Source organism: Gavia stellata, chromosome 10 (assembly GCF_030936135.1).
Source record: "Gavia stellata isolate bGavSte3 chromosome 10, bGavSte3.hap2, whole genome shotgun sequence".
In the NCBI taxonomy this organism is placed as follows: domain Eukaryota; kingdom Metazoa; phylum Chordata; class Aves; order Gaviiformes; family Gaviidae; genus Gavia; species Gavia stellata.
In genome coordinates, this window is record NC_082603.1 from 10,996,719 (window position 1) to 11,011,073 (window position 14,355).

At 34.7% G+C, this 14,355-nt stretch overlaps 1 protein-coding gene across 2 annotated transcripts in view; it reads right to left on the bottom strand.

The window, feature by feature from the left end:
- The window catches only part of DENND1B (DENN domain containing 1B), a 157,238-nt gene that overhangs the window by 42,747 nt on the left and 100,136 nt on the right, over positions 1-14,355 (bottom strand). For both annotated transcript variants that reach the window (XM_059822085.1, XM_059822084.1), the window contains exons 11-13: positions 13,026-13,126; positions 8,064-8,109; positions 6,463-6,564 (exon numbers count right to left, since the gene is read on the bottom strand). In XM_059822085.1, coding sequence (XP_059678068.1) covers positions 6,463-6,564; positions 8,064-8,109; positions 13,026-13,126 — 249 coding nt within the window. The remainder of the gene's footprint in view (positions 1-6,462; positions 6,565-8,063; positions 8,110-13,025; positions 13,127-14,355) is intronic.

Genomic DNA, 14,355 nt, shown 5'->3' on the forward strand with positions numbered 1-14,355 from the left:
ACCAAGGCTCATTTACGTTTTTCCCTCAAAAGAAAAAAAAGTACAAGTCTGAGTATAAAAACCAGTTAAGCAGTTCAAGGTTGAAAAAATAAATGCATGTTTTGGGGTTTTTTTGTTCTGTACTGTATGATTAAAGTTATTAAAAATAAGGTTTATTTAATTCCAGGGGAAATAAACATATATATTCTTTGTATAAGGGAAATGTGCCCATCAACGTTAGCTCAGTTTCACTAAAACAAAAGCAGTAACATGAGGTCAAAAAAGAACTGTCAGCCTTAAAATGTTGTCTCTGTCATGACAGACAAAGCAGCTTATAAATATAAGGGTGGGAAAAGGTAGAAAATCTTCTACATTATTTTAAATCTACATTCTTCTAAATTGTACCTTGTGAGTTTGGGGAAATGATGGCAGATGGTAAGACAGGGTCAGAGAAGAAAGGGGTAAAGATGATGTAGAGCAGAGGAATTCTAGGACAAAGTGTGAGATGTAAAGGAAATGATATTTCCTGATTTTCTCAGTTCTGGCAGACCCTATGTACCCTAACATGAATCAATAAACAGGATGCTTTAGGCAAAAACGTGTTAAAAAGAACAATAGAAAGCAACAGATCCCCTGCTTCACTGCAGTATTGGTATGTTATTAGTTCAACAATATTAAGAACATCCCAGTGGGCTGGCAGCTTGAAGGCGGGTTCTCCAGCACAAAAATGTGTAAGTCAGACGCACATTTTTTTGTGCTGCCATCCTGGAAGGAGTTCTAGCCTCAAAAAGGCTACGTTGGCATTCAAAGAAAGTTCCTCCAACTTCTGCTTCTCTCAGGAGGTTATGCTAAAAGGCAGGAAGAGCTCTATTAGATTATTCTGCAGAAGTACTAGAAGCACACTGCTCTTAAGAAAAAGCCTGCAGAGATATAATGTGGGCCACAACCCTGATTTCCCAATCATCACAACCAGAGTCCTGGCTGAAGCACTCCTGAAGCACCCTTGAGACCTGCCTAGGTTTCCTTCAAGCTGAGGTCAGCAAACATGCATGCAGAGGGATAGTGCTTACTCAGGACTTATCCCACCACCGAGTGATGGCAAACCCAAGCTGCACATGTGGGTAGGTTGCTGGCAAGTTCTCCCAGTTCCACAGTTTAATCAAAGATGGTGTGGTAAAGTAGTTACTGCAGTCAATACAGTAGGTACAGATAAGAGACTGGGTGCTTTGAACCACTTAGAAAGACCTGGTGCACAGCAGGATTGTGATTGCTTAGATCCATGAACCTAAAACCAAGGAAGTGTAAGACCCCTTTGGGTGGCATCATTAATAGCTCTTAAAATTTCAAAGAAAATACACAGTTCTGGCACCAAGCCAAAAAAAAAAACCAAGCAGCATCTTTATCAAAATCTTATCCTCATGCATGCTTTAATCCGTCTATCTATGATTAAGAATGCCAAACGTTTTTTCTCCCCTTCTTTGCATGTCTTAAAGCAGAAATAGCCTTTTACAAAGTTTAAAAATAAAGAACTGCAAACAAACCAACCACAGGGGTTAGAATGCTGTTAACATTTATTTCTGGAAGACAGTAGTGATCCGTTTCAGAAGTGGTATTATTAATTTACACTAGAAGGAAACTGGTTTCATCTTCTCCTAGCAACAGCTTCTCATAGGAAGGTTACTTCATTGGACTGCTAAATACTACCAATGAAGAGCAATCAGAGCTTCAGGAAGGGTTAAATCAGTAAGTTTTTCAGAGTTTTAGAAAGTCATGAAATTGATATGTGATTTTTCTTTCATATCTAACTAAGTATACCTAAAACGTGGAAACATATTGCGTTGGTCATTAAAAAAAAAAAAGTATTATTTTTTTTAAAATAGTCACCCTATGTCCTTTCTAAGATTCCTAAAATATAGCTATCTGATCAGAAACAAAGCATGACTAATATCTCTTCAATATTCACGGGAGTAGAAGAATAGAACTGCACATAAAGTTAAAAAATAAATTCATAAAATGATGTAACTATTAATCAAAGCCTTTGCCCCTGCAAAAACTTAAGCATGCATATAAATTTAAGCACATACAGAAGTATTCAAAACATCTGGCGCCTGAGAAATGCAGAACTACGCAGTGGGGTTGCCAATGACTACCAGATCTCTGAAGAAAAGATATCCAGGTATTTCTCTGGTATCAGTGACAGTTGTTATGCTTTAAACTATTTTTTGGTGTTCCCCATCAGATCACGTCACTATAAAAGTAAGTCCACTCTCAACAGCGAGAAAGTGAGAGAAGATGGCAGAGGAGAGAAACAAAACAAAAACCTTACAACAAAATGGAATTATGATATGATTTAAATCAATATTGTTAATGAAAGGGCTTCTACATATTTGATATTATCTACACGCACAAAATTTGGGCATCTCAGATAGCCCTCCAGCAGTTAATCACAAATACTCATTTAGATGTGAACAACTACTTAAATGCAAATGTTTTCAAAACTAGTTGTACTTTTCAATCTCATGTTATAGCTTCTAAAACTACATCAAGGTTCAACAGAATCTCAACTCTTAAGAATTTATTCAAAATAAATAGCTGCTTCATAACACTGCAAACACCGCTGACTGCTCTGAGTTTTTAAAATATATTAGTAATATTTTGGGCTATTTTCTGATGGAAAAACATAATAAATTATGATATTTAAATTTTACAAAAAAAATCCTTTTAGTTGCACTGTTACACATTGACCATAACTTCTTTATAATACTATTAATCATTGTATTTTCAGAAATAATTTGCATTCCCGGTAATTGTTTTATAAAGTAACTGTTTAATTTTCTACGTGAATTACAGCCTACTTCTCAAATGCTACTTTTAGAACAGCAATGTTCATACGCCCAATTTACGATGTTAAAATCCTGTGACTTCAGGAATCTCAAAACCAAAACTCTAAAAACCCATTTAGATTCTGTATTGCGCCATAGTGTGGAGACACCACACTCTACAAAGGCTATGCATCTTTCAACAGCTCCATAGATTCTATGGTTAACAACATTTAACGACTACAGAAGATGCTAAAAACCTATAAAGCCTATTGTTTTCTGAAGATCATATTTATAAAAGTTCTGCTTAGTCTATGGAGAAGTCAGTAAGAATCAGTTGCTAAATGTGATGCCCTCAATTTTCCAAGATTTTTTTGAAAGTGTTCAAATTTGAGCAAAGGAGTAGTCTTTTTGTCAGAGTTAACTGCAAGCAGGTATTGCAGGATCAGGCCCAAAGTTTATAAACTTGTGTGTACTGTCTCCACTATTTATATACATCTCAAATGTTCTTTGTCTAACACCTTACATTATTAAAGTGGTGATCTAAGTATTATTGTATTAGGAAATTTACTCCCACAGAAGTAGCTACTTATTTTCATTTTTTTTAATGAAGGAATAATAGACAAATTCACAGCGAAATGATGAAATTTAAAAGCAAGAGTTCTTGTCAGAAGAGAGGAAAAAGAGGAGTTTTTTGCCCTCTCTAAGAAAACAAAGGATTCCTGAAAGTCTTGCGCTGATTTATTTTTCCAATTTTAAATACCTTAGGAGTAGCGGAACTGCTACTGGCATGGTAGTATTTCTAACAGTCAATAAATCTAAAATATTATGTGTGAATATTGGAATGAAGCCATTAAGAAGATTACAGCATGCAACGCAGCAGAGGGTCCACATGAAAAAAGGACTGGTAATTCAGGACAACTGTGACCACTGACCTTTGCACAGTCAAGACCACTGGTCAGTCTGACAGAATAATAGAGTTCACATGCATAGAAAGTCATCTAGCCTGTAACTATAATTTAAATGCTTAAGTGAATGATCTAAAAATGCCTTTAAATCTCAGTTAATTTATTATACAGTTTATTAGACAATGCCATATAATAATGTTTTTTCAATCTTAAATTTATCATTAAAAAAATCACAATCGGAGCATTTTGATAGATGTATTACTGATACATGGATAAACTATTAAATACCTATGCTGTGAGGACCTCATCAGGCTTATTGATCAAGAAAATAATTACTCAATTTCCTTTGGACACAAGAAACAGTTTTAGAATACTCTTTGAAAACACTGCATTTCTTTTGTTAGGCTGTTAACCAACCTTAAATCAATTTTTGAAAGGGATAGTAAGACTAGAGCTTCTTTTATATTTTCAGTTCTTCATTCTGTTTTAACACCCTTCAGAGGTACTCATTATATTTTTTCATCAGAAGTTTTACTACCTTTGTATGTATGCTTATGAGGTTTATTTATATAGGTTAAAGTGCTTCACGTATGTAAGTATCTTTGACATTTGCTTTAATGTTTTAAGTCTAACTTACCATTTGGACTCTACACTCCTATGTCGTATACTTTTTAACCAAGATGTTAGCAGTTGCATTGCCCCTCATGAATGCAAAAGACAGACAAGCATTTTGTTGTTTTATGAGCCAAACATGGACGTTGTCTGTGCCTTTTGTTTCCAGGTTTTCCAACTATAACTGTATACGTTTTCCATTAAATTGTTTTAATTAAAAGTGCTTTACAGATTGAAGTAGAGGAAGAGATGGGAATATTCAAATTAAAAGCTTCATTATAAAATCCTCAAATTCTGCAAGTATATTTTGCATAAAACATAGTTGTTCTGGTTTGTTCTATATTAGATATGGAATGAAATATTTTATGTCTACTGTATAGTCTGTACACTTGGATAACCTTCATTAACATTAATAATAGCAACATGCATATATCCTGGGGGAGAATATACTTCTAAAAGTATGAAGAACTGTATTCCTATTTTCTTCATGCTAGCCTACTCATTTAGAGATCATTTTGATACGCATCTGTAAAATACATGAGAAGTCCCTCTCATTGCACAAATATCCATTTTTACTGTTCAAAGGACCTCCAGCTACAGCTCCAGTATCTTATGGAATATGATGCCTAATTCTCAATTCTACATCTAGCTATTATTTGACAAGAGGTATGTACCTCCATGACATTATAACCTCAACGTTATTCACTGACTGCAAGGTCAGTTAAAATTATTGACACACCAGAAAATGACTCATTTTTTACTTAACTTGTTATACTCTTGAATGATAGAGTACAGTAAAAATTACTGTATATAAATGTATGTCTCAGTGTGTGTATACTTCTTCATACACTAACGTAAAATCACAAAAATCAGAGTAATTTTTATATAGTCTTTTACATTTCTGAATTATAGTTGATACTGAGTCAAAAGAAAGACTGACCGGATGATCTATAAGAAGTCTAGATTTTAACATCATTAAAATCAAAGGGAACTGACACTAATGTAATCATCAAGAGTTTGATTTCTATTGTACCAAATATATACAAATTACCAACAAAGACAAAAGACATAGTATGTCACTACAGCACCTCACTTTGATTAAGACAGTTTGTTTTTATGATTTACAATTTCAGAAAATGTAACTCTTTGATTTCACATTTTGATATAAAATCCTTTGTGCTGACAACCATTTGTGATAGCTTGAGCATCTATAACTAAATAATCAAAACAGTGGTTTCACAATGATATTCTTTTAGAGCTCTATTGGGAAAAACAAGGTAAGTGAATTTTGTGACTATTTAAAATGATATACAGAATATGTTCCCCTATAGGCAATAAGAAAAAAAAAAAAAAAAGCGGGGGGACACCCTCTGCAAGATCAAAGTCCAGAAAGAACTGGCACTTAATTTATCATCCTTTACAGACAAAAGACAGTTTTCGTCATTTCAAAAGGATCAGATGTCTTTTATGACAAACTGGGTTTGCAGTTTAATTTACAAATAGAATTCTAAGTAAGCAGTCTTTGCTCTGCCAAAGCAAATGACAAACAGTATAGGTTTTCATTCACGCAGCCCTCAGCAGGATAGAAGAGATTAAAATAAAACTGAAATAATTTAGAGAAAACAAATAAATGTTTCAGAAAGTTGAAGAAGATCAAAGCCTGAATTTTCTGACCCCAACTGTACAAGCATTTCTTATTATATTGACCAGTGCCATCAGATCATTAATTAAAAGGAAAGCGCTGGCAGGTGGCAGGGAAGCAGAAGCCGATAATTGGCCCCCTTCTTCTTTTTGCCTTCAAAAACTCTCTCGTTCTTTTGCAAGACATGCCACTAGGCAGACAGAAATGCCTACTTTGTAATATAATGATTAAGATGAGATGAAGAGACTTGCGTTTAAAGCAGCTATGCCTAATGAATGCAGCTAGCTTTATAATTATGATCCTACTTTTACAATAAGGAATATGATGTTCCATTCAACATCTCCTCAACTGTCAAAAAGGTAAAAATCTCAAATATAGGGGTCTACACTTGGTGCTTTTCACCCCCTTATTCCTTTTATAGCAGTTAGGAAAACTGGGCAAAAATAACTACTAGTAATTCAAGCATCTAAGAAAGAAAGAATGAAATATGTTTAAGACTCACCACTTCACCAGGTAGGTTGTTCAGGTCATTAAAAGGTGTTTCTAGAGTATTTGTGTCAACATTTAGCAAAACCACATCCTCCAGTGATCTATTTTTCACTCTCTGTTTAAGAGGGGGAAAAAATAGTGGAAAAGCATTTTACTATGGCATCCTCCTGAAGTACATTTTTATTATAACGTGCTAGATTAGAAACAATGATTTTACAACGGACAATAATGACAAAGACAACATTTTGAGCTTTAGATCTAGGATTTGTTTATTAGACGCAAGATTCAGAGTAGCTTTTAAAAACGCTTGCTCTTCATCAAACAGTAAGGTTATATTAAATAATCTCTGAAATACAAGCATATTCAAGAAATGAATTCTTGAAAACCAAGATTTACACAAAACACAGTTAAATATATTGGAACTATACATGTCTTATAGCAATGTTTCATTCTCTCATATTTGTGAAAGATAGGATGTTAATCATATAATCAGATGAAAAACAGAGAAAACTAAGTAATTATTCGCAGATTTATGTAAGTCCCAGGCATGGGATGTCTACTAGTCTTATAGAAGAATGGATGAAGCAATCTTTCATCAACGGACTTAACTAACAGCTAATAATTAAACAATTTGTTCCTTTCAGGAAAAAATGATAGAACTCTTTTCTATATGGTCCTACAATAATACATAATAGTGCGGTCCAGGAAATAATTGCAGAAGGAATTGAGTGACTTTTTCAGAGCAAGCCTTTCTGTTCCATTATTTTCTGATGGAATAAGGAAAAAGATCCTAGTCAAGATATTATGATCAATGTATGCAGATCGTAAGGACTTGATGTGAGAGAACAGAAGGCTATGCCTAGAGTTAAGTGTACATGATAGAAGGCTCTTTTTTGAAAATGCAAAAGTGCTAGTGACTCAGACAGGGAAACCCCACCTCATCAGCTTAGCAAATGTGAATTGATCCTTAGAAACTGCTTTAGCAGAAGGGTAAATCAAATAAAGTTCCCAAATCAATTATTTACTCTGCACAATAATCAGACTGCACATGTAGGCTTAATGGTGTCATCAAATGCTTACGGAAAGAGGCAAAGCTATTTATGATGAAGCTATTACTTACCGCGTAGGTGAGTTCTATTATTTTGTTGTATGTTTAAATCTGAAAAGGCTACCTCTTGGTTTTTTGCAAAAAAATGTTATGGGATGAATGTTAGACTCAGATTTTCAGAGGGACAGAAACATAAATGATCTGGGAAATCAGAATGATGCTGAATTCTGATTGATGGCGACTCCAGAATAAATTTTAACTGTTCTCATTATAGGGAAAATCTGTTGCTGAACCACTAAAAAGGGCAGAAAAAGAAGCTATCATTGAGCTATTAAACAGACACAGAAACAAATCATGATGTAGTGCTTACATGTCTCCATAAGACACTTCAAAAATAAGATTTCAAAGCAGGACATTTTTTAATTTGTAGAGCACCTGATGCTTAAATTTTGTCATTTTGTATGCTAAAAACCAGGGATGCTTTCTGAAGCATTGCCATTAAAATTATCATTTACAGCACACACACCTCATTCTTAGCAGTACGCAGAAGCATGTAGTAAACTTACCTCTATTAAGCTTAAGTGGACGCCAATTAGATAAGGCATTGGTGCACTGAAGAAAAAAAAAGTGGAGAAGACCCAATTATTAAGTACCAACTACCACAACATTTGTAGAGCAAAAAATATTTAACATCTTGGCACATACAGTCCCTAGATAACATTCACTGTTTAAGCCTGTATTAAATGCACACAGTTGCTACTGAAATTTTTACTAGACAATGGAAATTTTATTATTTTCTTTTACTCTGCAGTAAAGATGACCACAAAATAAAGGGCGCTATTCCTAACTATGGAAGTATGAGCAAAAAGACATGTAAGGCTTGCTAACTGGCTTGCCATACCTAGTTTCAATAACCAACCATACTGTATGGCAGAGCTAACCTAGCATATGTTCCAAAAGTGATCTCTGTCTAGAACTACAATGGTTTTAAAACACCATTCTGGAAAACATGGTACCAGTTAGCATCATCCCACTGCAATGCAAACATCATTAATGCTAGTTTTGAATCTGAATGTGCTTCTGAAACCCTTCCTCGGTGGGCATTTGGAAGCTGTAGAATATCCTATTAAACTCAAGATAGTAAACTTCTCATTTCCAATTTGAATAAGACAAGGAACTATATTCTCAAAATAGAACAAATATCCACACAAAGCCTCTGGAGTGAGACCTCCCGCAGTACACCAGCAAGAAACTGAATTAGTCAGGCTAATTTATCATGGTTTCCTATTATCTTCTGTTTCCTCCTCTAGTGAATGTATTCTAGCAACAACTGACAAAGAATACACTCAGTATCCAGCACTGAAGGGAAAAAACATCATCACACTTTTGGGTACTGAAAGATTACTAAAAATATTCACTCCAGAGAAGCAAGCAATAGATAGGCTGCTTTAAGCAACTCAGTGGGAAATGAAATACTAAGGGAGCAGAGCGAAAAACTAAATAAAAATAATCTCTGAAAAATAAATGGAAAGTAAGATTACTTATACAAAGGTACGCAGATAGCTGACATACAGTAATTTCTCCCATTGTATTAATTTGATGACAGATCTGAGCCACTGGCACCAACTGATTGGCGATTGACTTCCTGAGGCCCGGGGGGAGGCTTCACTGCATCAGTTCGCGTGGCCACATCAATTTGGTCCCAAGTCCGGGAGGAAAAGTAGTAATTCTCACCTGCCTGCAACTGCAGACAGTTTTAGAAAAATCCGTACACACTCTGGATTAGCCAATTGCTCTCATTAACAGCGTCCCACAGGAGAGGGTCCATGCCAGGGGCGGGGGGGTGGGAACCACACCCCCAAAAAGAGAACAAACCAAAACCACAAAACCACCAAACGAAAACACACCCAAAACCCAGACTGAGGCCGAAACAAGCTTTCATCATGTTTATACTATCAAAATAAAGGTTTGCTGAGACTGCAAGCTGTCATGGCTTACGGTTTCTAGGCAGTGGGGCTTCCAAAAGGGGAAGTGGAGGCCCCTGTGTCCCCACACATCTTTTTCTTAACCCAATACTGAAAAATTTCAGTACCTCCCGACGACTTCATCCAGGCTAAGGCCTTATGCCTTTGTGGACTAAACACAAGTCACATGGAATCATAAATAGATGTCCCTCCAGAGCAGACATGCATTTATATTCAGTGAGGAATCAGACAGCTTTAAAACACTCTGTAATTTTAAGAACGCTTTATACTACGGAACATGTTTAACCAAGCCAATGAGAATGATTATGACTGACATGTAACTGAGGATTCTTCTGCTGAATGAATATGCAGCAAAATAGATCCTCAGGGTCATCACATCAGACTTATCTTAGTATTACAAATAACGTGAACTGGAGAAACTACAGCGAAAACAAGCGCTGTATCATGTATGCATTTTAAGCACACTTGTTTTCTTGTACACCAACACTGTTCTAGCAGCTTCACCAGGCCTGTACTGACTTAAAATAGATGATGATTTGCTCCATTAATAAATCTGTCACTAAAAAGGGTAGCATGTAGCTCTTTTCTATAGAACAAAGCCACAGCTACACCACTTCAATTTTGAGAAGTTAACAGAACAAAGGTACAAAGCTAATTAGATAACCAGAGCCTGAAAATGCATGAAATAAAAGCTACGGGTACGGAAAGTCAATTTGATCATTTTCAGCAAAGAATGAATTTCATTACTACTGGATTCTGAAGCCTTAACAGCAGAGGTTTGTAATATGTATATGAAGTTGCTTACTATGATACTACTGGGAGCTGCTATATAGTTTTTCTCTCGCTTATGCATGTTATTACCAAAAATGTTATTAATCTACAGCATCATTGCCTAAAATAATTACTATGTTATGCAAAACATGCAAGTTAATTGGAAAATAATCGTCCCATTCTCACGAAAACAGGCATGCATATATCCCAATTCAGAAGAGACCAAATCTCATAAAGACATGTTGTAATTGTAACTTGAATTTTCTAATTGCATTATATTAACTCATTAAAAAAAACCATGGATTTCTCTCAAAATATGTTGGATGGTTAACACGCAAAGAAAAGTTGCAGGATCATGGCCTATATTTAAACTAGTAGATTTAAATGTATTTTATCTTTGTTTAAAAATGGCCTTACTCCCTTAGAATGAACAAAACTCTCAAACTGATAAACCCCTACTTCATTTATTTTAATACAATTTCAGAACAGCACTAAAAAAATGAGAGTTCATGGGAGACATCCCAACAAAGGCCAAGTGAAACAATGACGATGTAGTTTGTAGGTATGAAAATGCATGTTAAGCTAAAAGGAAAAAAGGCACTTTTATCAAAAGAACTTTGTTCTACCAAAATGAAAATACAAAAAAATAATTAGAACATTATTTTATTAATTTTAAATTGACATGACCCTCTTAGACTGCACATTAGGTCTGGCCTAGCGGAAACTTTGACCTTATGAATTCATCAAGGTTTTTGAACTTGATATATTATATACCTATGAAGATAATATTTATTCACTGTAAATACGCCAAAACATGAGGAAAGCTAAGTATTTTATGTGTTTTTATTACACTATTCCAACCTGTCTCACAAAAGAACCATTCAAACCAGACATGAGCAGAGAGAAATGTAAATGAACGGAAATCTGAGTTAAAAGGTCTGAATTATAGTTACAGTGGTAAATTCATCAATCGTGCATTTCCTTTCATGAACTTTATGTTTCCATTTGAACATCTAAAAGAAGGGAAACTTTTTTCCCCTCACTCTATTGTACCACTGTGAAAAAGAAAAAGGGGTATAAATGAGTTTTACAAGTTTAAGAAACTCCATGCTTCTTTTTAATGAGTAAAAAAAATTCTCAGGTCACATCATAATGACCTAGAATCTCAACTATTATCATCATCACAAGAAGCTGTGTACAGCATCTAACATTATTATTTCTGGAAACATTATCTGTGCTTAGAAGGGGAAATAAAAAAAAATCTTCTAGTATTCAGGATGCACTCTGCAGGGTACAGCTTGAATAAAGGTGTTGATCTACCTTCTGAGAACAGCATTTATGGATGACACTGAAGAAATTACAAAGCTTCTGGCGGTAAGCTCAAGTCATACAAAAACTAAACAAATACATCCAAGCTCTACCCTCATCTTGTTGCATTTTATCAAAGCTAGGAGGAAAAACAATTAGGACAGAGTTACTTCAAAAGAAAACTATCATTAAAGATGAAAGGTTTAGCTATAGTTGAAAGTAAAGAGAGGCGTGGGAGAAGATTATTTGATTTTTTTTTTTAAAAAAACAATAAATAATATACATATGAAGTACAGGAACTTTCACAGAAAAAGATATACCCTGGGAAAATATTGTAAACTTGAGGAAAAACTATCAAAGAGACATAAGGAAACATAACGAGAATTTCTTTGAAAACAAGAAGCTCAATAGACAGGGTGGAGTTCAATGGAACATCAATATTTATAGGTTCCAGAAAAAAAACAAAACAAAGTCCAGCAAACATACAAGTATAATGTAATATTTCTGTGAAGAAAAACATTAGTAACGGAAACATAGACTTATGTCAGTAGGCATCTGACTTGGACTCAGTTTTTATACATAATAACAATTCCTGATCTCTAAAATGGCTTTAAATGGTTCATTTTTCCACCACAGATCCATAGAGTCTAGTTAAGTGAAAGTCTCCAGGGATGGATACTCCTGTTTGAGGTGCTTTAAATGGAAACTCTCATTTGGTATCTCTGGCATTACTACAAATAAAATAAAGTAGATCTCTTCTTAGCCTGAAATCTTAAAACACAGGCACATGGAAACATCATCCCTTGAAGGACCAGAAGTGACTCAAAAACTGATTCTTTCTTGTTCAACTTAAATATTTGCCAAAACCACGAAGTCTGTCATGTGAACAGAAACACATCAGTAGAACCGGAATTCTTATAATGAAAATTTTTGAAGTACCAAAAGAAGATTTTAGGCTCTTTCGGGAAGGTGTTGGATAGGATCCTTAACCTAGCTGGGCCTATAACACAAATACTAAATCATTGTATAGACATAAGGGAAACATTGATGCCTACTAACGTTTGATTCCAGAAAAACTGATCGTTTTTTTTCCTGAATGCTTCTATCAGTATCATTTATCTCAAGTTATAATAAATGCATAATAAAAGAAAACCATAACACAGAGGCATTTAAATTACTGAATGCATTCTCTAACAATAAAACAGGAACTGTTATTACAAACTTGATTCTAAATGCTGCATTGATAGTAATCATCACTGTAATTCAAGGTATCAGTTCAAACACCATGTAAAGGCATGCTGAAATATCTCTATTCAAGTCATCATTTAAGCACTGGTTTAAGTGCTTTCCTAAACTGGATTCTGTACATTTAGTCACAGAATTAGTTAGTGTTTTCATCAGTTACTTAGAATTACAAGACAGGTAAGAATCTCAGAAATGGGGACAACAGGTTAACTGTCTTACCAGCAGTAGTCCAGAAGATGTGGAGGAAGCACTGGGATGTAAATGTGTTGCCAATACATTGGATATAACAATGCAGCTGACGCATGAACACAAGCAGTTAACTAAAAACAAAAATACACAGAATTGGCAACAAAAATATGAATAAAAAGAAAATACAAAATCTTAAATTAACTTTCAGACACATAAGAACCTTAACTTTCCCCAAACCACCTATTATAGCATTTTTAAATTATTTTTAATTGCTTAAATGCATCTATGAAGAACTCTGATATATGTATACAAGTAAAACATTTGCAAGAAGTCAGACTAACAAGTCAAAAGTTAGCCCTGCTCAGCTATTTCCTTGAAAAAAAGAAAACAAACATGCACTACTTGATGTTTATCAAAGGTGGGTACTGCCACAAAAACACAGAACTCGAGTGCACCCCAGCTGCTCTCAGCTCCACTGAGCAGGAAAGACTCAGGGGATTTTTTTTGGTCCCCATTCCTGCTATATGGAACAACTGGACTTGATCTGAACCTGCATGAAGCCGCAGAAGAGCATTAAACTCAGGAGCAGGATTAATTTCTATTTGTGTCACTATCTTGATTTCCAAACTACCTTTAAAACAATCTGAAGTGAATATTTCCTGTGACAGCAAAGCAACTTTATTACAATTTTCCAAAACTCCCTTCCCAAAGCAGAGACTGGCAAGTCTGGCACTAGCATCACCAGAAAACTAAGGACTCCCTGACCAAGAAAGGAGGTGTTACAATCTACTTACAAACAAGCAAGCAAACAAAAAAAAAAAAAAAAAAAAAAAAAACCACAAAAAACCCACCCCACCCCCCAAAAAAAAATTTAAAAATCCATGGAATTTATCAGAAACGTGGTCTAATTCACTCCTTGAGTGAACAAAATAATCTGCAATACCTACAGAATTCAACTTTGATCTATTAAATACCACTTTGCTATCAGGGAGTCACTCAAATTTATTTATTTTATTATGCAGCAAAGGAGTTACAACAGAAAGAAAATATCAAGACTGTGTTCAAAATGAGGTAGCCTATAGTCAGCAAATAAAACACTACAAACCTCATAAAATAAAGAAAAAAGAAATTAAAAAAAGGGAATACCCAACGTAGAAGACACCAAGCTTATGGAAAAAGACAAGACTGTCCTAATGTTTCATATCACAACAAAATTATTATCTAAGATTAACTTGATAATAGCACTGTTTATTAGACATGTACTTTTACAGTAACAAAACGAAGAGCTAAAAATAAAATGTAAATCCTGTCCATACAGCAAGTGCTAAAACATTATGGATTTTACAGGAAAAAAACCCCT